A 23,347-nucleotide genomic window follows, 5' to 3' on the forward strand; every position below is an offset into this window, starting at 1 on the left:
TCATAGATTCTGCTCCCTCTTCTGGCCAGCAACATAATAAAAGAAATAATTCCTCCTTTTTAAATTTGATTTTGAGCATGGGGAGTTGAGAAATGGAAAAGAAACTTCATATTACTTTGGCAGGACAAAGAGATCTGAGCTGTGTATCCGCTGCATTTCCATATTTGGATTTCTCTGTAACAAAGGCTTACAGTATTTGTAATAAAAAAGAAGCTTAAAAAAATAATTACAGGTATTTTTTGTTACATTTTCAATTAACTGGGTATCTCTTGGGGGGAGGGTAGGAGAGAAGGTGGGAAGTGCAAGCAAAGAGAGACCATCAATCAGCTTTGCTGTATCTATTCATTTCTCCCTCTCAGCACAATATTGCTCCTTTTCAGATTTGTGCAAAAGAATACTGCAGACCTAAAATAGGAAGTGAGCAGAGATCCCATCTTTAGGAATATCAGGCTTGCCAAAATGGCTTCAGATAATGTTCTATTAGCTATAGCATGCAGAGCACGTGCTCAAAAAGGCCAGTATTTTCTTTGCTTCATTAAGCAATATCCAAAAGGTGTGCCTCCAAAGCAGATACTGCAGTTTCTAACTAATTTTGCCTTTTGTCTGGTTCTCCACTCCTCTTGGAGGTTACCAACTACAGACATTTGGGACAAAGGGCTTTCAAACATTTTTTGGCCATTAAAGGTGTCACCAAAAACTCACCTAATGTAGAATAAGGTATGAACTGCATTACACTGTGCACCCAGGACAGAAAAATATTGCCTCTTTAACAATTTCCTTTGATGGAAGTTTCCTGAGGCCTCCCACAGTTGGACTTTGTCTGATGAAGCTCCCCAAAGCCATGTCTGAGGCGGAGCAGAAAGGACAACTCAGTGACAGCACAGCTTGCCACCACGCATGTGATGAATGGGCTTGCAACAGAAGCGATATTGGTTTTTACATGGAAAGGAAATTGCATTGAAACTCTCAGTGTATGGTTTTAGCCAAAGCATTGTCTGTACACACAATAATTCATTTGCTCAATAGACAGCAAAATAAAGAGATGATTCATTCAGCCTTCTCTAGCTGACAATTTTGTAAAATTTCAGATTTTACATCATGTTCATTTCCAGTTGACAATGTCTTACATATCTCGATTACCTTTCCTCAGAGAGTATATTGCAGCTTGTTGGACATCATTTTCCTATTCTTTCCCTCATAAGGAGAGCAGAGTCTTGATCCATAGCAGAAGACTGAACTGGTGTGATCAGAACAGCAACCAAAGTTCACACCAGTCAGAACTGCACATGGTGAACCTGGCTTTAAAACCAAAGCCCCTTTTAAGCTATAATTTCTAAATCCACCATTAGTAACAAACTTGAAACAATACTAAGTACTAGGAAGCAATATTCCTCTGGCAGTTGTACCAGCTCTAAGGCTGGAGTCTTCTACAGGTCTCTTAGCTGCTGCTATTCAAACACTCGGGCCCGATTCTGCACTCCTTTGTTCAAGCACCAGTCCAAGGGAGTGAAAGCTGGTCAGAGAAAAACGTGTGGGATCAGATCTTGTGATATGGCAAAAAAAAAATCTACTTTCCATGAAAGGAACCTTGTTTTCAAACACATTCCACAAGGTGAGCAGCTCTTTCAGCCCTTCTGCATATAAGATGAGGCTTTTATTTTTTTCCCTGAGAGTGGGGCTCACAGCCCCCAAGCTGCCTGTACCACCTCTGCATGCATCACTGAGAGAGGATCCTTCTCTTACTGAAACAGCTACTCATTGAATAGTTCTTCATTATCTAAGAGACAGCCAGGAAATATTTAATAAATATATTACCCATTGCATCAAAATAAATATCATTTATAAAACATTCATTGTCTTTTGCTCATCATCATCATACAGTGTATATTAATGACCCCAGTACAGATGAAATTTACAAACGTTTGCCTGAATTTTTCCCCTTAATGCATTCTCCCACTTACAATAATCATTGCATAAAATGCATAAAAACACAATGCAGCTTTATGCCACTGGCATATACCAAAGATGAAACTAAAGATCTTGTGAGAGTACAAAAAGTCTTCAGACAGGAGGAATGGCTTTAGGTGCGCCTTCAAGTGGCACTTGATCCAACTCAACTCTGCAGCATTTTAGAATCAGAGCCAATATTTACTTGGGAACTCAGAATTACTTAATCAAATAATAGAACATATAAAAGCAAGCTGACTTTTTGGAAAAAAAAATGTTTAATAATACAATAATAGTTGTAGTATCGTCCAGTAAAGGTGTATTGTAAAAATGTTCTGAATATTAATTTACCTCAGATAACTTTAGAGTTGTAAATACTTGCATTATATTGAGGTAGACAGTAAAAAAAAAAAAAATCTTTTCTCCATTATTAGCACAGAATTTAAATCTTGTAATAATATCTTAAGGAAATGATAATGTTAAGTAAGGATGAAATATTTGATTAATGCTTAATTCTGTACAACTCAAATATAAACTTTTAAAAATATTAGAAATTATAACATTTTGAGTGCATATCATGTTTTGTACATTAAAAAAAGAAATGCATGTTGTTCATCTCCATTTTGCACTTTTCAGTCTGTTTAAATAAACAAATATTTACAACTTTTATATGAACAACAGTGCATCCGAAGCAAAATGTGCATTTTAAATTAATGCTCCTGTTCGAGTCTTTTTATTAGCATTTTATATTATTATTCTCTTCTTTTTTTTTATTTTTTTCCACAAGTTTGTAGCTCTGCAATACCAGATAAGCCAACAATTCTAGAAATCGGTGGGGAAAAGCCTGAAACTACGAACATATTAATTACATTAAGAAATGGCTAGGCATAGCTTCGAAGTGCACTTTCCTCAGGTGAAGCCACAGCTGAGACCAAAGGTGGGAAAGAAACAGAAATCTTAGATAAAACGCCTTTTCCAGCACAACATTTGCATATAATACTGCTGCAAGTTGCGAGGGCTGCCGAGACCGAGACACAGCTACCCAGAGACCTGGCATTGGCATCCTTGCACTCTTCGTGAGACCCGAAGTAGTTTCCTTTCCAATCCACCCCCGTTGTGCTTTCAGTAACACTTCGCTCTTCACAGTTCTCTGCTGTCTTAAAATAAAATTTAGCTGATAATTACACTTAAGCAACTCTTGGTTGTTTTTTTTTTTTTTCCTCTCCTTTTCTCTTTCTTTTTTTTCCCCTTGGGGGGGGAAAGGGGGCGGGGGGGGTGGGGTGGGGGGGGACATAGGCTATTTCTGGCTGGTAAGCTTGCAGGAATGTGAAAGAGAGGGCAGAAATGAAACAGCCCTCTTCAGAGCAACTTCAGAAAGAGGGATCAGTCTGCTCCCTCTCCCTCCCCCGACTCTTTTTGTACTTGGTAAATTGCCTTCACCTTTGGAGGGAGGAGGATAGATCGCCAGATAAACCCGGGGGAGGAGAGGGGAGCGGGGAAGGGACCGGGAGGGGGCCTCGCCGCCTGCCCGTCCCGCTCGCCCTTCCCCGCCGGCAGCCGCGGGCCGAAGCTGCCGTAGCCCCGCCGCCACCGCGGGCAGCCCCGGCGCCGGGCGGCCGCTCCCCTCCGCCGCTCCCCTCCGCCGGGCACGGCACGGGGGCCCCGCTCGCCGCTGCCGCCGCAGCTCCGCCAGACGCAGACCCGGCTGCCGCCGAGGGGCGTCCCGCCCGCTACCTGCAGCCGCAGGACTCCACCACCATGTCCTCGTACTGCTTGTACACCACGTTGTTGCCCGCGTCGATGTAGAGGATGCTGATGGGGGTCAGTTTGGTGGGGACGCAGCAGCTGGGCGGCGTGGAGCCGGGGTCCATGGAGTTCATGAGGGTCTGGATGATGGCGTGGTTTGTGGGCTCCAGGTGGGAGCGCAGCGGGAAGTCGCAGACCCCCTCGCAGTGGTGGGCCTCGTATTCCAGCGGGGCGATGATCCAGTCGTCCCAGCCCAGCTCCTTGAAGTTGACGTGCAGCGGCTTCTTGCTGCAGCGCAGCCGGGATTTCTTGCCGTGCCGCTTGCCGTGCCGGCTGGCGAAGGCGGTGCGGCGCTGGCGCCGGGCCGGCGGGCGGCGGGCAGCGGGCGGCGGCGGCGGGGGAGCGCCCAGCTCGGCTCGCAGCTCCCCGAGGAGGCTCCGCCGCCGGGCGCGGGTGAAGACCACCAGCAGCGCCCGCTCCTGCGGCGGCCGCGGCCGGCGGGCGAAGCCCAGGCCCCGCAGGTCGAGCCAGCGCCGCGACCCGGGGTCCGCCGCGGCCCGCAGCTCCAGGCACAGCCGCTTCCAGGGCCGCTGCTCCCGCAGGCCCTGGCGCACGTCGAACACCTCCCAGCCGGCGGACGGGGCCGCTCGCGGGTCCAGGCTGCGGGAGTCCAGCGGCCGCGGCGAGAGGCAGGCGGAGAGCTGAACGTGCGGAGGGGCGGCGGGCGGCGGGCGGCCGCGGGGAACCCGGCGGAACAGCCGCAGCTCGGCCCCCACGAGCTCCTCCGTCTCCGAGAGGGTCGACACATCAAACACATACTGCTGCCGCCTCAAGGGAGCGGGCGAGAGATCGTCTGCGAGATAAAAATAATTACAGTCAGTTGGCGCTCGGGGGGATCTGCCGAGAGGTCTCTGAGGCGGGAAAGGGAGGGAGCACGCCCGGCTCGCCCGGCCGGGGCCGCTCCTGCCTGCCTTACCCCCCACCCCCAGCCGGACCGGGGCCGGGGGAGGGTAGGGAGAGGAGAAAGAAGGAGAAGGGAAGAATATGGAAAGGAAAGGAACTATGGAAGAACCCGCACCAGGCCGGAGACGGCTCTCAGCACTTAGAGGCAGACCTTGCTCCACGCACATCCTCTGCCTATCAGCCCCATATAGACGTATCTGTACTCCTCTGAGGAAAACCTGGACTTCTTTTTTGACACATCGGTGTACACAGTGCAGCGCAGAGAGCAAACCAGATTCCCCTGAGCTGCTTTCCAATAAAATATTTACAACCCAGCAAATACAAAAATTCCCAAAGGCCCTGCGTTTCCCCAGAAGCTAGTAAAGCTTGTATAGATTTCTATAGTAAAAGTGTCACTGGAGCCTCTGTTCATCAGCCCCTCGCCGCTTTTCCAAAATCAGCTCGCCCCAGGGATAGAAACAGAGACTAAAGAAATACACACCCGTTATTTACCGATATCAAAGTTTGATATATTGATATTGATATATTGCGATTCCTAATCAGTATGTTTCACAACCTCGCCTCTACCTGACAGGTCTCTGGGAACCTCCTGCGGGCGGGAGAGACAAGGGGATGATTTATGCAAACCAAAACCTTCAGACGAGCCACGGCGATGTAAAAATCAATGCGGATTAACGTGCAGTTAATCAGTGCGGATTAGCACACTCGACAGTCGCCCTGCGTCGCTGCGTGTTCCCCTAGACGTCAGCGGGGAGATGGAGCGTGGAGTGCAGCGGGGACAGCGGGAATTGCTGGGAAAAAGACCTGCCCCGCAGCCAGGCCACGGGATCCTACGGCGGAGCCTGGCTGCCTGCCGAGCGCGTCCCCCTCGCCCCGCAGGGACCCGCCGTGGGAGGCCCCGCCGCCCGCCCGCACCGCGCACCCACGCGGCATCCCAAGCTGCGGAGCACGGCACGGCAGTGGTCTCTGCACACCTGCCCTGTCCCCGGAGCCCCCCGCACGCCTGCCCTGCCCCCGGAGCCCCCCGCACGCCTGTCCTGCCCCCGGAGCCCCCCGCACGCCTGTCCTGCCCCCGGAGCCCGGCGGCAGGAGCACGGCCGTGATCCCCGCCTCGCCCGGTGTGGCACAAGGAGTCAGCAAGGAGAGGGAGTTCCCGAGCCGGAGCCTCCCCGCCTCCCCGGGGCTGCGCGCCGGCGGGAGCGGTGCGGAATCGGTCAGGCCCTTCAGGCATCACGGAGAATTTGAACCCAGGCCTTTCGCATCCCTGCCTCCGCCCCCTACTTGAGACTCGTCTGTTTCCTCGCGGTGGGGCTGCTCCTTCCCACGAAGGGCGAGAGGCAGCCTGGTCGTGCATCCTGCTCGGGGAGTGCGGGAGGAGACTGAAGAAAACACGAGCAGAGCCCGAAAAATGTCGTCACAGTCCAGGTGACGACAACAGCTGCTTTATCGAGCTGTGAAAATAAAAGTGAAACCCTTCGGGAGCTGCCTAGAGTGCTGGACAGTTTCATCAGCACTGTAAGAACAGTCCAGGATTCGGTCCATGCGTCTCCTGTGGGTTTTGGGGGTGCGTGGGGATAGTTCTGCCCTTCACAGGCGTGGGCCGTGGGGGCAAGGGGCTGAAGTGCACGTGGTTGTGGGAGGAGGGAGGGTCCAACAGCTCAGGAGATCTCTGGTGTCATTGCCTCCTCCTTCAAGGGGGTCCTGGGAGCTTCAAATAAAAGGGGATGAGCATCCCTCGGGTAAGAAAACGCAGGTCCTCCTTCTCCTATTCCTCTCGTCTTGCGGTTTTCTTCTGCATCCAGCATCTGTCAGGTACTCGGGCACCCAACAGGGCGCAGACGGATCTCCTGGCCCCGCCGAGATGCCTCAGACCTCCGTTCAAGGGCTCCAGCGACCGTCGAGGAAATTAGATCAGCATCTTCCCCTGCCGCCATCCCCAGCTTCGGGATGTGGGCAGAGCCGGGCCTGGGCACGGATTCGCTTTTAATCGCTCTCGTTGCTTAGGGGATGGAGACACCGGCATCACGTTTGGTTTCAGAGAGAGATGCTCGTTCTCTTTGATAGTCCCAGTCGCCATGGGGTGGGGGTGAGGAGAGTGCTGCCTCCAGGTCGCTGTCCCTCCGGAGCAGACAACCTCCACACACACTCCTTGTCCTGTTCTCGGCCAGCGCCACGGTCCTGGGGTCCCCCATATCTCTGCCGGGGTGCAGGAGCAAGGCAGCACTGCCCGGCAGTCTTAGAATTCAGGGAAAGGACAGCCCTTTCCCGAGGGATGAGGGGACACGAAGGTGACAGCGCCTCTCCCCTTCCCGAGGAACAGTCACGCAGGTGGCCTGTCGCGGCGCAGAAAATAATCCCATTTGGGGGTAACATCCAGGCATGCAGCTTAGACGGGAGGGAAACAGCGAGAGGCTGAATTCCCCGCATGTCCCCGCTGCTGAAAATGAGCTTCACAGGGTCTGCAGAGCCTTGTCACCCGGCGGTGCGGGGGAAAACCAGCACTGTGGGTGCCAGAAGGCTTGCTCAGGGATGCTCCCCGAGCAGCATCTTTTGGGACTTCTGTTTGGCGAGGGCTTGGGGCGTTGCACGGCTGCTCCGGGTTGCTCGGTGGCATGGCACGCTGGGAACACGGCCGATTTGCAGAGAAATGTGCCCCCGGTCAAGCGGATCTCTGAGACGGGTTTCAGCAGCACCGAAACCGTGCTGGAAAAGTCCCACTGGCTCACGCAGCTGCCGGCTCCCGTGCCTCTCTCGGGAGGGCAGGGAAAGAGGCAGGGCTGACGTTTGTTTCAAATAAGCAGCTTTGAATCCGATCAGATAAACGCTATTTATTCACTCTTGTAACCTAATAATTCCAGATGAATACATAATCCTCAACCAGTACTGGCTCGCTCCCAGCGCAGTCGAGAAGGTGGGAAAAGCAGCGGAGGGCGGGGAGGGAAAGCGCGACCTCTGGAACCTCCACAAAATGGGGAGAGACGGGTCTAAGTTGGGGACCCTTTGTTCCAGGGAAGCTGCTGCCTTCCCAGCACACAAACAGCAGCAGCAGAGAGACGGCGTGGAGACACCCTGATTGTCCCTCTTTCTCCCTGTGAGCAGTGCACAACGCATAGGGGCTTGTCCTCTTTAGTTTTCCCTTAAACCCAAGGAGCGACTGGGGTGAAACCCGGGGTTTCTAGCAGCCAGCTCGAGATCTGCCTTTTTCTCAGGCCAGCTGAAGCTGTCCTTACTGATATTCCCGTTACCGAAATACTTGGTCATCCAAGCAAAGTCATCCCAGCTGGGCTGGGCAAAGCCACATTGCAGAAAATGCACCGGGGAGATGTGTTTTTAATTGTAGCGTTAATGTAGATGAATGTTAGCTCCGCAGTAAGTATTAGTTCTATTTCGAGTCTCCGTAGTTTATTCTTCTTTTCGAGCTAAAATAAAATATTAGGAGCGGGAAGGAGGGAGAAGGAGGGAGTGGGTCTATCAGAAGTTTATGGATGTGTCAGTGGCGGATGGGAGAGAGCAGCCCTACTCCGTTCTGTCCCTCGCGAGGCGCTGCGAGCCCGGTGCTCCCTCGGGCGGGCCGGGCAGGGCCGGGCCTGGGGGCTGCGCCGGGCCCCCGCCCGCCTTTCCCCACGCTTCCCTCCGCGGTGCGGTGGCTGCGGTTCCAGCATCTCCGAAGCTATATGAATGACTGGCTTGGGACGTTTCCCTGAATTCCCTGTGTGAAGCCTCTCCCGTTTCCCGGGTTGCTTTCTAGCCGCAGTCTGGGCTTTGAGGAGAGACGGGGGTTAAAGAAGGCTACACAAAGTTTCCCTTTTCATGGCAGATCAGGTACTGGGCTTCCAGCCAATTCATCAGGGCTCAGATCTTAACTTTACATCACTGCAAATTATACCCAAACCACATTCAAGAAGAATTTTCCCATTCCCAAATTCTCTTTCAAGCCGTATTTAAATTCGCAAACCAAAAGCACATTTTCAGTTTAAAGACACTTTGCAGACACTCGCACAACAATAATCTGGAAATTAAAACATATATTGTCCCTAATTGCGAAGGTCTGCCCACACGTTGTCTGCAGAGTCGCAAGGCTGACAGGTATTTCTTTCGGAGCATTGCCCAAGCTGTGGAAACAAGGGGCTGACTCTCCATGTGTGGTATTTCTCCGGGTTTCAATTCCACATCTCCCAGCGCCTGCCTCGCCGCGGTTTTTTATTACACCGAGTGATTAGATTTAAATGTATCGTTCGCTTCGCTATCGAGTAACCGAGAAAGACCACACCTTCCTCGGACGAATTCCCAATCCTGCCAAAAACACTAACTACTTGTTGGAGGGCTGTTTCCTTTTATTTTTTTTTCTCTTTTCCTCCTCGGAGCGGGGAGGCACCTGGCTGTGATGTACCTTTGATCACCGCTGTACCGTACCTGCTCCGGGAAGGCTGCCTGCCCTTGCTCCATTCCCCGCCCGCCGCCACCTCCCCGCTTCCCACGAGTGACTCCCGGCCCTCGGGCATAGAGGGATCGCCGCAACATCCGCGGGACGTCCCGCAAAGCTCCGGGCCCTGGGCTGTCGGCATCGTCCCACGAGATGCGCCGAGGCTGACAGGAGCTTCCCTGTGGGGTTTCTACCTGCTGTAACAGACCTTAACCCAGTATCTTTCCCTTTCCCCATTTGCGGTGGTTATGCTACCCTAAGTACTTCGACGGAGAAGAAGTAATTCCTCCGAAATTATTCGTGTTGAGAAAATCGGCCTGAATATTCCCAGCGCTTGGAGCTAAGAAATGAATTGAATATATTTCTAAGCGATAAATGTGGAAGCGTTAGGATACAGCAACATAGTATGCAGATCTGGCCATAACTAGCAAAGATTAAAACATCCCCTTTCGCTCATAAATCAGACTTCAGGCACGAGAGGACTCCTACCCTCAATTTCAGCCTGCCCTGAAATCGCAAGGAAAGGAAGGTTTTCTCCGATCGACCGTTTCGGATTTTTTTCCTACTATGAAGGGAGGAGGTAAATGTGGAGGGTGAGGCGCCCGGCTGCCGTGCCCAGCACCGAGTGGCCCCGGCCTGCGCCAGATTTTCTCCCCGCGGGCCATTCGGCTGCCGGTTGTGGCCAGCCCAGCTGCGGCACAGCATCTCCCCGCGGGCGGCGGAAACTCCATCGCTCCGAGGCAGAGAGCTCGGACCTCCGTCCCCGCCGTGTCTCCCCCCCACCCCGCCCCCCAAAAGAAAAAAAATCAAATGTAGCCTCTTAGCAAGCCCCGCAGGAGGGTTTCTAGATAAAAAAAAAAAAAAAAAAAAAACAAAAAAAAACCCAAAAACACAAAAACCCAAAAAACCAAAAAAACCCACAAAACACACACACACAAAACCACCACCAAAAAAACCACATGCACCAAAAAAAAACCAAACAAGCAAAAAACAAAAAAACAAGCAACAAAAAAAATCAGGACAAGGTCCGAAATGAGCCTCCGGAATGGTTTGATAGGCGTTAATTACTCGTCCTGTTAGCAGAACTGGTCCGCAGCAGCGCAGAGCTGCCTGATGTACGGAGCTCCCGGCGCCGCTTCCCCAGACCGCCCTCCCGTCTCGCGGCTCTGAGCGCCCGCGCCTTCTCCAGGGACAACAAACAAATGAAAGATAAACTGAAAAATAACCCCCCCGCCGCCAGCCCCCCTTTTCACTGGGAAGAGGCGAGAGGTGCGGCCGCAGCTGCCGAGGGGACACTGTGCTCCCGCAGCTCCCGCGGCGCGGGGGTGAGACAGCAAACCCCGAAACACCTCCCGGCACAGGCAGCGCGGAGCCCCCGCCCGCCCCCGGCTCCGCGGAGCCCCCGCCGGGCCGGGCCGGGCCGGGCCGGGCCGCTCGCTCCTTTCCCGGGTGCACGGCGGGGATGAGGAGCGCAGCTCGCTGCCGCTCTCCGGCCGTCTGGTCTGCATTAGTGTTTTTATAAGGGGCTCAAACAAATCGAATACAAGGTCACCAAATAATTAACAGTTGTGAATTCCCTCCTTTCCCATTAAAATACTTCCCTGTTTATATTTCATTTTCCTTCTGCCAATGACAACACTGCTTGGGCAAAGGCGCTGCACAGATTACACTACATTGCTGCTTTCGGTCCACCCAGAAAAACCGGTGTTTTTGCATAAATATATTGTACTAGATGAACTTCAAGTAGGATTTACACTCTTTCTTCTGCCGCATGCACAGCCGGACCATTTTCCGTTTCTGCACACGGGATCCCCCTTTCGTCCTAGCCCTCTAATCACCACCCTCACGACCCTCATGGCAAGAGTAAAACAACGATGTTCGGATCCCTGCCCATCCGAATCAGCTGCCTCCCAACTGGAACGCGAAACTGTACAAAGAAAACGGGGAGGGAAAAAGGAGACGATTTCGACCTATTTCGATTTCCCCGTCCCTGAGGCGCGGAGCGCAGCATTTCGTATGCGGGAGCCCTGCCGTGGTGCCGGTGCTGCGGGCAGCTCTGCAGACACAAAAGAGTAAGACGAGGGCCACTCGCAGCAGCCGGCTCTCGTGGCAATCCCTTCCCACGGAGATCCTTTCGAAAACCGTGCTCCCTCGCACTCCGGCTATTTCTTTTTTCTTTTCGATTTGCTCCCAGTCACGCCGCGTTTCTTGCTAGCTGTGGGATTGCTTGTTTATAACTCCCTTCTCCAGCTCCCTCCCGCTCTCTCCTTTATTTTTTTTTCATTTTTTTTTTTTTTCTTCTTTTTCCCCTGCCTGGTGGAGTCCTTGCAGCTCCTAATTGTCCTGCCTTGCTGCGGAGCTCCAATGCTGGGGGTCCTGAGGCCAGTGAGAGCACCATCTGCGTTTTAATGAGTTACTTCATGTGCCAACAGTAATTTTCCTGCATTCAGCTAGGTCCTGTCTGATCTTGCGACCGTAACAAGGGGGAGCGAGTGGGGGGCGGGAGGGGGTGGAGAAGGGGAAATCGCAAACCCTTTCCCCCTTTCTCCTCTCTTTTTCTACCAACGGGGGAAAAATTATATATGTATTAAGCAGTAGCGTGGCTTCACTCCCTCTCGAGCTACCCTGAAAACGATCTTATTAGTTTCAAGCGGGAAGGGACGAAGAGAAGCAAAGGGAAGCGGCTGTCGGTGTCTGCACAGAAGCGCTCTGCCCCGCAGCCTCGGAGGGCAGTGGGACGGGCAGGCTTGGGACTGCTGCGGCCGGGAGCTGCTGCCGGTCCGAGCCGGGCGCCGAGCAGCCCCGCCGCACGCTCCCGCGGACACGCAGGCACAACACGAAAGGTATTTCACTGCAGAACTAAAAGTTGCTTCGCGCTCCTCTGCGGGTTGCTGATCCCCCGAAATGCTGCCATGCAGGATGGCGTGCGGCAGGTGGGACGGCCACCGTCATATCCCCCCCGGAGCTGCCGCTTAGGTAAAGAGCAGCCCATCTAATTGGGTCAATTTGGGCGGCTATATTGTCTGCAAATGAATTGACAGAAAACCTGCCCCCCCGCCTTCCCCGCTTTCCCTGAGCAAAGACTGTTCATCATCAGCACAACTCCAGCTCGCCAATTAACTGGGCTAGGAGCCCACGGGGAGGTGGGCAGTAAAATAGCTACCACTTCAGAGGAACGGAAGCTCTCTTGAAGTTTTTTGGTGATGTGCCATCGGCTGGTCCACTTCATTATGGGAGACTAGACAATATTTGATATGTTATGACATGAACACTCAATTAGATCACTGAGTTGAAATACTCCAATCAGTGGCTTGATGCTAAGCAACCCTCAGAAGGTCCAGCAGAAGGTCACAGCCTGTGACACATCAAATCAAAATCAATGGGGAAAAGTAAGGCTTTTCCTTAATCAAACCAGGACTCCCGTTAGCAAATCACTTCCCCCGGAGTAGAATCTCACATGCAGCGAGATGAGCTAAATTTGTCAAATTAACTGTCTTTCTTCTGCTTATCAAGAATAAGATGATATCGAGCGCTCCATTTCCTGTGGCTCACAGAATTAGCACCCCGTTTCCTCTCCGTCAGGGGGAGCGGTCCAACTCCTTTCTGACGGCTGAATTTTCAAAACCGTATTTCTAGAAAGCGAGTCCTCTTCTCCCCACCCCGCTTTTAACAGCGACGAAGAAAACAACCCCCATAAGGCGAAGGCGGAGAGAAAAACCCCTTGTCCCCTTTCCCCTCGAAAACATCTGCGGGCTTCCGACCGCGAGGGGCACATTATGTGGGCGCTTCCACGCACCCTCCCCAGCCCAGAGAGGCGCGCCGGGCACCGAGGAGGGAGGCGAAGAGTCCCGCCGAGCTCCCTCCCAGGAAAAAAAAAACCCGAGCCAGGGGTAGCGATGGGGCAAGGGGCTGAACCTTGGGTGCCGTGGGCGGGGAGAGGCTTCCTGCTCGGGGAGGCGGTGAAGGGGGTCGGTTTGGGTTCGGTTCCATTTGGTTTGGGGCTACCGGCTTCTGTAGCTCCAGGGAGCCGTGTGGTTTTCCCGGCGCTGTGTTTTGCCCTGAAACGGCTGGGACACGGCGGGAGGGCGGCGAGCTGCCCCGGCTGCCGGCGCTGCCAGCCCCCGGCAGGTACACCAGTGCCCGAGGAGGCGCGGACGGAGGGGAGGGTCCTCAGATGCGGGAGAGGGGGAGGAACGAAAGCGCGACCTTCATTAAGAATCTGTTAATTAGTCTGTTCTTAATGGCTTACAATCAGGGTAACGAAAAAAGGGGGGTGGGTGGGATAAAAGGGGTAGGGAGACGTTTTTATGGAAGAGAAAATTTACTCTGGGTCTACGAGAAATGTGCACCCGCGGATCCGGGTACGAGCGATACCACGATGAGAGAAAAGCACAGGAGGGCCCTGGCCGGGGCTGCAGGTCACGGAGGGGGCCCGGGAGCCCCGCGGCATCGATGCTGCCCGGGAAGCTCTGCGGCTCGGGATAGCGGGCCCCGCTGCCAATCCCGGCCCGGGGGTGAGTGAGGACTAACCCCGCATACAGTCCAAAGGATGCGACCCCGGAGCAGACGTCAAGTCCGGCCACCCCTCGCTGAGTCCTGGTACCGGGCGGTACCTGGGCTGCACGCTGCGCCCCCGCAAGCGGAGCCGGAGGGTCCCAGCGCGCTGGGACGGGGCCGGGGCTCTTCCAGGTAACCCCGATAACGCGACCCGAAGCGAGAGCAGCCTCAGGCAGAAGATGTTTGCCCTCGGTCAGTTTAAACTTTCTTTCTGCCGTGCAGACGCGTCTATAAGAGCCACCCTTTCTCCGGCGGGTGGAAAGAAACCAGAAGACTGATATTTAATTTTTTTTTTTTCTTTTTTTAAGAAGGTTGAATTTACACCCAAATTCCGCCTGCAAAGCTAGGGCGTGTTTTCCACCACCCCATGACGATTCGGGGAGGAACACTCGTGTTTCTCGCACGCAGCACTTAGGGCTGCTGCCTCGGCTCGGGTTCAGTGCCGCGAGGCAGTTTGCTTTAAAATAAAACAACGCGACTCCCAATTTACCGAGATATTTGCGCTTTCTGCAATACCGGGGTGGGGAACAGCACCGGTGAACACTGCAGCGCGCTCCCCACCTCCCCAGCACCAGGCTCCGCAGGACGGCAGCCTCGTACCGCGGAGCGCAGCGGGAAGGGGCACCCGCAGCCCCGGGGGGACCGTGAGGGGCGTAGGGGGGCAGAACTTACCTCGTCCCCTGTCTACAAAACTAGTGATGGTATTGGCGGATTTGGACGACTGAAAAAAGCTGGCGTTGATGCCCAGTTTCTCCGCGATAGAGTAAGTCCTGAACAGAGACAGCATGTACTCGTGGGGTTCCGCCCGTGGGAGCGCCCGGTCCATGGCGTGTCCCCCTTGCCGCGGGCGGCTCTCCCGTGGGGACCGCGGCGCTCTGCGGCTGCGACCACCTTTGGAAGAGGCGGCGAGCTCCGAGGAGGCAGGGAGGGAAGCCGGGAGGCAGCAAGGTAAATCCCAGAGGAGGCTGGCGAGCAAGGCGGCGGAGAGCAGGGCCCGGCGTGCATTCATAGCGAGAGGCGGCGGCGGTGGGGAGGAAGAGGAGGGCGGCCCGACGTGCGGCTCCGGCGGCCCACGGAGCGGCGCGGGGACTGCGCGGCGGCGTGGCGCGGAGCGGCGACTGCACCCGGGCGGGCTCGGCCCGCAGCCGCCCGCCCCGCCCCGTGGGTACCGCCCCGCCGCGCACCGCCCCGTGGGGGCACCCAGCCCGCCCCCGCGGGGCGGTCCGCCACGGGGCGGGACACCCCGCCGTCCGGTGCTTGGGGGTCCCTGCGCTCCCTCCTCGCTGTTTACTCCACGCGGGAAGCGGACACGAGGGCCCGAGGGAGATGCCGCGCGTCTTGCTGCCACCTCTCGGGTACCGCTTCTCGTCAAGCCACCGGTGCTGTCGTCTGTTCAGGCGCCTCACAGGTTCTCCAGGTTTGAGTGTGGGCAGACTCGTGCGATACTAATGATTTTACTTGAGAGTCTCTGTATTCCCGTGGCTGTGTGCCCGAAAACTTGGCACAAAGCAGGGCTCTTACAAGAAGGAGAATTTGGTGGCAAGTGAGGGTGTCACCTTCGGATGTGCCAGAGCCCATCTAGCTAGCAGCCTTGAGGCACACCCTGGCACCCATTAGAGAAGGAAGGGAAAGCACAGGATGAGCCAGAGACCATTCTCCTCATCTCAAAATCTGCAAATCAGGCATCAAGAGGGGACCTAGCACAGCACCAGGCTGGGGCCTGGCAGAAGGCACCACTGGGCAGGCAGCACTGTCAAGATAATCAGGGTATCCTGGGGCAGGCAGGAAAGATTCCTCAAAGCAGGGCACCCACTTGCCTTGTGGTCATGCAAGAGACAGCAGTGGAGCAGAAGTACAAGGATTAAGAATTTCATCCACCCCTTTTCATTTGGCTTTTCAGAGGTGCATCCTTCAGCATGGAACTGGTGTCAGTTCTCCAATGGTTTCATCCCACCACCTGTCTAGGGTTCACAGCCACAAAGTATGGTAACATGCTTGCGTTATTCTACTTGTCCTGATCACTACTTGCTTCTCCTTCCCCTTCTCGTCCTCCTGCCTGAACCATGGCCCTGCTGCTGCAGGCAGCCACAAACCACCCTCTTCCACTTCTCCATGTGGCTTTTCTCTGCCCTGTGCTGAGCGTTCCTCCTTTCCTGTCCCATTGTCCACTTCTTCCTACCTCTCCCATCTGCCCCAGCTCTGCCACTGGTGGATTTTCCTTTCATTCCAATAAGAGGTCATGTCTGTTTAGCTGTGAAAGCCAGGTCCACAGTAAATAAAGGGAGTCCATCCCACATTGGATCTGAGATCTCTGAACATGCTCCTCCATCAGTTGCCATTCTTCATGCAGTCATACACTAGACACGGGGACTTGTCTTTTTCTTCCCTGCTCTAATTTTCCACCAAGAGAGAGTAGCTCCTGCCTGGGCTTTTGGCACCACTCCCAGCACAGCACAGGACCAGTGAGATGAGGCAGACCCTGACAAGGCGTATGATGCAGGCTTCTAGCCTGGCACATCCCAGTTTGCCTGTAGGGTGCTTAGTCCCACTGTGTTCCCCATCTCCCACGGAGAGATGCTAGAGACTATGAGGAACACAAGGGGAACATTCAAAGCAAGTGACAGGCTCAAGTTCCAAGTGAACCAGGCTGCATCTCTACTAGAAAAAAAGATAATTCCAAAACAGGAGCTCACACTATCCTGCAGCCCTCTGTACATGGCTTAGAGAGCTCCCTGGTGTGGTTTTGGCCCATGCCAACTAGCACTTTCCCAGCCAATACCCAGGCCTGTTAGAAGTTATGGCTTGTGCCAGGGGCTGTCCCAAGACGGCCATTTGGATGTGCCCACGTGGATGTGGGACACATCATACAGCTGGGATTAGAGAATGGGGCCCGTCATTGCCTTGGCTTCTTTTTAGCAGGATAGATGTGCTGCGAGGTGCTGGCAGATGAACTGTGAAGAGACAGGGCTGCAAAAAGTATCAGTGACAGTGCAGAAATGAGGCAAGTGTTCTGCAAAACCAATTCCCACTTCATTCCGTCCCATTTCTTCACCCCCTTTTATTTATTGTGCTTTCACTTCTCCTGTCTATCCTCTGGCTTCACAGACACCCTCCTGACCACTACCCACCCTTTTCATCAGCTGCTTTCTGCACTGGGGGAGTCCCCCCTCCTCCTGTCCCTTTGGCTTCTCTTTTCTGATGCCTCACTTTTGTTGCTTCTGCTCCCCTTTGCCACTCCCATTCTTTCTGCTCTGTACTTAGCATTTTGGCTATTTTTTTCTTGCCATGACCCAGTTCCTTCCGGAGCCTTATCATCACTTTTTTGTTTCCTTCTGCCCCTTTTGTGTCCTATTCACTTATTCCATGCTCCTGCCGGCTATCTCCAATCAGCTGCCCAGTTCCAGTTTCTTCTCCGTCAACTTCTGCCCAACCCTAACCCCCCCAGGCTCTTTCTTTTCTTTCCTGCTGTATTTCATTGTCCTGTTTTTCTTTTCTGATATTGTTCCCACTTCCCACATCCCCTCCTTGTGGTCCCAAATGCTGCTGCTGCACGGCTGCCCTTTCCCACTCTCACTCCGCTGGTTTCCAGGGTCCCCTCTGGTGCTCACAGAGTGTCTGTTCCCTTCCTGCCTTTGTCTCTTGGTCTGTCTCTCTTCTTCCCTCTTTGTTCTCGGCTTTTTCCTCCCTTGGCCTCCTCCTTTCCCAAGGGGAGGTGGTTTCATACTAATGCAAAGCCGCAAGGTCTCAAGAGCAACTTCCATCAGCCTGATTCAATTTCTACCTGCTGCTTTTGCATGTTTTAACGAATTCTCTAAAATTGACTTGGATGGCTGCTTTGCACTGTCACGTCTTTATCAGGGTTCTGACTTGAAGGCCTGTGCAGCTACAGGGCCTTTCCTCTGGCTCCTGTGACCTTTCAGGCAGGGTGTAGGCAGATGCCCCCCGCTTGCACCCCAAGGCTGTTGCTTAGCGGGTGAGAGTGCACACAGGTAGCAGTAACAGCCATAAATAGTCAGTGTTGCTTTCCAGCCTGTTTCTCAAAGTATTTGTTTGCTCGGGGTAGTCCCTGTGCCAATTTGGAAGACAATGCCATTGTTCAATACAGCTAATTTCCAAGACAATCACTTAAGGGAATGACAGAGTAAGGAACTGTGGGGATATTACACTTGTGGCACCTCATGGAGCAACACAGTCAGGTCACTGAGAGGGATCTGGCCATAACTAGCAAAGCTGAATACATTGACCCATCTTCACAAGTTTTGGTTTTGATTGTCCCAGGGAAAACTGTGTGGAGCTGGACCTGGGAACTGCAGGCAGGAGTGGGCACTTCGTGGGGCAGCATGAGAATGAATCAGTGCCTGTGAGACACTTGGGATCCCTGCTTCAGTGCATGGCAAAGAGTGAAATAATGGCAGCAACAATAAAAAGAGTAAAATAATAGCAGCCACCAGAAAAGAAGAATAGTGTTTTAAAAACTTGTTTCCTTTCCGGTTTTCTCAACAATAAAAGTTGGCCAGATTTCAGTTTATAATTGCATTATACATATTTTGTAACAATTTTTTTAATTTCAAGGATGTTTCTCAGAACTAAAGCAATTCGGAGACTGCAAAAATGCAGTTTTAAAACTAGTTTTATTAATTTTCTTGCACTAGTGCACATACTTTTCACATCTTTCACATTTTTTCTTTCTGTGAATTTGCTATTATGGGGAAAAGTATAAATGAATGGAGGAAAAATTGAAAGTCAGGAAGCAGTCCAAGTAAAATGTGATTTCTTTCATGCAGAAGGTTAATGGAAATTTCTATTTCTATAACCATAACATAAGCAGCCATATTGAGGAGGAATGTCAGAGGTTAAAATTCATCCCTGCAAAGTGGTCAAGCCAAGATGTAAGCATCACTCATTTCACCTCTGATTTGTGGTCATTTGTAAGACTTACTGTGGTGCCTAAAGGATTTGAGTACAGAGTTGATCAGTTTGTAGATATTCCTCCTTAGTACTTTTTTCTTTTTGAATCTAGGTTGATGCTTGTCTTAACATGAACGATCTATTGTAGGATTTTTATTTCTGTGAACCAAAATAATTCTTTATTAGAATCACTAGAATATGTACCCCCTCAAACTATGGGCTTTTCCCCACTTTAGCACAATAGGCTCCAAAAAGGCCGTGGTTGCACCACATAATCAGGGGACAGGGACTCCTACCAGCACAGCAGTTAGCACATTTTCCAAAATGCCTGTCTGGTCCATACGTGCTGGTTTTCAGCAAAACACCAGTCTCCACAAGCCGTGGCTTTGAAAATGAGATTTATTTTTCTTTTTCTCGAAGGCCCTGGTTCTGAGGCATTAAATTCTTATCCTTTTAGTGTCAGCATTTTTAGCACCTCTAATTTTTTTCTGCAGTGCTCCTGAAAATGTTGGTTTTCAGTGTTTCACACTGGTAGGAATATTTATTTTTCAGCAGCTATGTTTTGGCCCAGGAGTGGTTTCCCCTTCCCCCAAAGGATCCTTCCATATGGGTAATGGGCCAGCTCCTCTCCCTGCCTCCCTCCCAGCCAGACTGCTCTGCTTTTGTCTGAGAGTATCTTCTGAGATGAAGCACCAAGCTCCTTCTCTGCTGCCTGCATTCTGGACCATAACAGTAGCCAAAATTTATTTTTTCCTTAACACAGAAAACCATCCTTTTTTCCTAAACATATTTATTTCAGCATGCCCCATCTCCAAACTGTCAACATAAACCTCAAAAGTCTAAGCAGATCAAGATTTTTAACTTCCAAAACTATGGTGTATGAACCAAGAGAAGACAAAGGAGCATACCCAAATAAATGGGGTTGCTTTAGGAGAGTCTGAAGTACCTCCTGCATTGTGGTCCTCTAAGGAAAGTTCTGTTTCACTTTCCAAGCATCCCACAAGGATCTGTATCTCCCCCTGCACCCCACAGGCCACAGAGCTCTTCCAGATGAGTCCCCCGTGATCCAGCTCAGTGGAGGCTTGTGCAGCCCCACAGCACAGGGACAGGCTTTCCCATTTCTCTTCCTTTTGCTCCTGCTTTTGGCAGTTAGTCTTTTCACAAGAAAAGTCGGGAGAAGGAGCAGGGCTAAGCCTACGCATCACTGTTGCTTTTTGCAGTGTTTTATTTTGCCACAAACCAGTGGCAACTTTGCTTCTCTGCAAGCTCTCTGCATTTTTGTCCCTGTCTCAGATTAGAACCACATTGTCTCTCACTCACAATTAAAAACTTACTATATGGATGTGAAGAGTGAATCCACTCCTGCATTCTTGGTGCATCAAAACACATCCTGATATCAGGAAAACAAATTGCAGCGTGTAGATCAGGAGGAAGGGAAGAAGTTTGCAACAGTGATTCTGCTTTCATTTGCTCTGGTGTAGAAAATTAAAACTATGTAGGAAATAGTTTTTCCTGTTTAGGATAGATTTGATTTTGAAAAATTACTGCTAACTTTGTAAACATTAAAATAGACGTAATAAAGATGTGAAATTTCACACAGGGGATCCACAATGTTTGTATAATTATAAGCATATGGTTACTTTACACGAAGTCTCTGTTATACTTTTATTTACTAGTGCTTGGGGAAAACAGAGGTTCTCAAATTCAGTGTTTATTTACATGTATAGCAAATGTCACAGTCTCCATTAACCTGTCATAATCTGTATTTCTGTCTTGGCACTCCAGCAATATAAACCAAACCCCCACTCACACCATCATTTCTAATTTTTTCAGCTATTCTGCTAAATCAGACAATTTCTGTCATTACTAAAGAATGTATATCCTGCTGCTGGTGGCAGGATGAGAACTGCTTACCACCTCAGTGCCTGCTTATTTCAGCTCTTGAGGGGATAAAAGTGAAAGCTGTTGCTTCGATGCAGTTTCTTTGTTCTGAGGAATTTTGTGGGATTTTAATTTGTTGTTTTCTTTTTAGTCTGACTTTCTGCAAGGCTATGAACCAGCCCTGGAGGATACTCAACATTTTTTCTTTGATATCCACAATTCTTAATTTTATAGGACATAAAAGGAACTCAGATCCAGCAGGATTCAGCCCTCAATTTGTAGGCTGAATTACACTGTTTTTTGTCCTTAATAATGAGTGGCCATATGTCTAGGGCTGTTCTTTGCTTCAGGAGGTGTGGGAGCTCATATATGCAGAGTAACTTTACATTTTAGAAAAGAAGGTGAAATAATTTGCAGATTTTTTTGCACTTTTTCCTTCTATGTAAGAATACTTACAGTTCTGATAAGCTAGGTTTAACTGTGCATTTGGGGTTTTTGGGGGGTGAATACCTCAGCTCAGACTTCCATCTTTGGCTTCACTCAGGCTGGTGCTATTAAATGATGCTTGCTGTTATGAATGATCACAACCACACATTCTGACTGGAGAGGGATAGGGACATAGAGCAAATTCCTTTCAAAAGAAGATGAGGGAGTCTGTACAAAGTGTTGCATCACTGCAGTCTGGCCTAATAGCACAAAGAAATTTATTTGCATCCTTTTATTTAATGATTCCTTTCTCACCCATCTTTTTCCTTCACTTCCCTCTTGTCACTTCAGCACTGCATGGCCACGTGGATCATGGCAGCTGGGTTTTCTCACAGACCCTGAGATGACTTCAAGATGTCTTGGTTACCATTCTGTTACCAGTTCTGGGGAGAAAATGAGCACTTATCTGACACCTCAAAGATGTGGGTACCAATCTCATCCCTACTCATGCCACCTCAGGAGTGCCACCGTCTCTCTCCTTACTGTTGTTTCTGTCTCATTCCTTGTTTCATTCCTTGTTTCAGCTACAAACTCTCCAGGACAGGATTTGCTTCCCATCATGCCCCTGTTATTTAATTATTTTTTGGTAGGGAAAGTTTAATTTTTCCTTACAGTAGTTCAAAGCAATCCACCAGTGCCGAGCCCACTTGGTGTTGCTTACTGCCTTCCCAGACCACAACGTGGAGCCATTTTCCCTAGAGAAACCCCTCAGGTGCAATCCAGGAGGGTCACTGCATACGGATCCAAACCAGGGAGGTGCCAATGGAATAGCCTCTGCCAAAAAAAACAAACTCCTGGCAAGTATAAAATTCATTTTGATCCTTGGCAGTGCTTTGATATTGGAAGGAGATGGGCTGTAGCACTCCTCAGGCTGGGGATATTCCCTTGTCCAGAGAAGGTGTACCTGAGAATGGTGGCAGGGGAAGGAGAGGCACAGGCTGAACTGATGATGACACATGTCATGGTAATTCCACTATTTTCCCTTTTCTTTCTGTTTGGTTTACTGAGGAGGGAGTGAAAGGCATAGAGGGGAGGGGTGATAGTGTTTTTATATCAAAACATTAGCTATCAGCTGGATCTTCCCCAATAAATAAAGGGACTTGATGTGAATTCTACTCCATCTCAGAAAACATACCCACATGCTTCAAGTGTTCTTTTCCCTTCACTTTTCCTCTTTTTTTTTTTTTTTTTTTTTTTTTCATTTTAAAATCTCTGCAATTGTGAGAAGTCACTTTTCTTATCCCTGTCACAAGAGATCCAGGCACAGCAAATGGAAGCTGATTACCTGCTGGTGAGAGACAGCTGAACTATTTCTCCAAGGGGCAGTGCTACAACACAGTCCCAATCCTGCCAGCAGCCACCGGGAGCCTCCATGCTCCTATCCATGTACCATATCCTATATCCTGTACCATATCCATATCCTATACCAGCCATAGGGTGCCCATCCTTTATAGGTCCTGAATTAACTCAGGTATTTCGTTCAGTAAAAGATGATTAAAGAAGCTGCAAGATGTTATCATTAGAGGCTTCCTATTAAACTATGATTATAAATACTGGCATAGGAGGAATAAAGCTTCTTTAAGCTAAGCATGTCAGAAGATAATATTTCCTTTAACATTGTCCATAAAATGCATTGGTTGACCAAAGTACTTATCAGTGGTACCTCTTGGGAAGTCAACAAGTTCATTTTCAGTTCCTCTGACTGCTTTATATTTAATGCAGTAATGTGGTTACCTATTACATAAAATTGCATCATTAAATAGATTCCTCAAACCATTTTCAACACCACAAAGGCAAAAGACTTACACAAAAGAATACCAAGCCTCAAAAAGAACATTCACCAGCTAAAACCAAAACCCTCTTGCCTGTAGCATATTTTGTTTCCTTTGCATCTTAATCATAATTCCAAATTCCCTTATTTAAAATGCTTGTTCTGGGATTAATTAAATCAGCTGGTCTGATCCTTGAGCTGCTGAAGTGTACATTTATTCTTTCCTAATGTATGGTGGGTTTTTTCAATATACAGGAGCAGTGGCAGCAAGCCAGAGCAATGCCAGTGTGCTGTGCCAAACAAAGAGCTCTAAAGCAGAAGTGTTTGTTGGAGTATTCTTCTCCCCCCTGGATGCCATCGCTGCCCTGGCATGGGGAATCACTTCCACACCTCCTTTTTGTGCATGGCTATTGGTGTGAGCAGACAACAGTGAGTCAGGAGGAACCTGGGAGTGATGGCAGAATGTTAGTGCATTTACAAGTAGAATTACGAGCATGACCTTTATCCTGGGTATTTTATCTCTGCCAATCAAGCAGCAAAGAAAGTCCTTTATAAAAGCCAAGATGAAACTCTGCAAAGAGTGTAGATAACAACCCTCATGCTCGCTGTGGATCAAACAGAATAAAATGTGCAATAGTTTGGGAGGTGCTGGTTTGCCTCTGAAT

At 50.7% G+C, this 23,347-nt stretch overlaps 1 protein-coding gene across 1 annotated transcript; it reads right to left on the reverse strand.

Moving 5' to 3' along the window:
* Positions 1-3,215: 3,215 nt before the first annotated feature.
* Positions 3,216-14,785, reverse strand: GDF6 (growth differentiation factor 6). The gene is made up of 2 exons (XM_058833563.1): positions 14,309-14,785; positions 3,216-4,546 (listed from the first exon to the last, which is right to left on the reverse strand). The coding sequence occupies exons 1-2, from the start codon at positions 14,643-14,645 to the stop codon at positions 3,678-3,680; spliced, it is 1,206 nt and encodes a 401-aa protein (XP_058689546.1). The 5' UTR covers positions 14,646-14,785; the 3' UTR covers positions 3,216-3,677.
* Between the last annotated feature and the right edge of the window lie 8,562 nt (positions 14,786-23,347).

Source organism: Poecile atricapillus, chromosome 2 (genome assembly GCF_030490865.1).
Source record: "Poecile atricapillus isolate bPoeAtr1 chromosome 2, bPoeAtr1.hap1, whole genome shotgun sequence".
Lineage (NCBI taxonomy): Eukaryota > Metazoa > Chordata > Aves > Passeriformes > Paridae > Poecile > Poecile atricapillus.

Excerpts from the sequence above, each read along its gene's own strand:
- GDF6 (XM_058833563.1), bottom strand. The coding sequence starts at position 14,645 with ATGAATGCACGCCGGGCCCTGCTCTCCGCCGCCTTGCTCGCCAGCCTC. Across the intron at positions 4,547-14,308 it reads TTTTGTAGACAGGGGACGAG|ACGATCTCTCGCCCGCTCCC; the intron begins GTAAGTTCTGCC and ends TTTATCTCGCAG.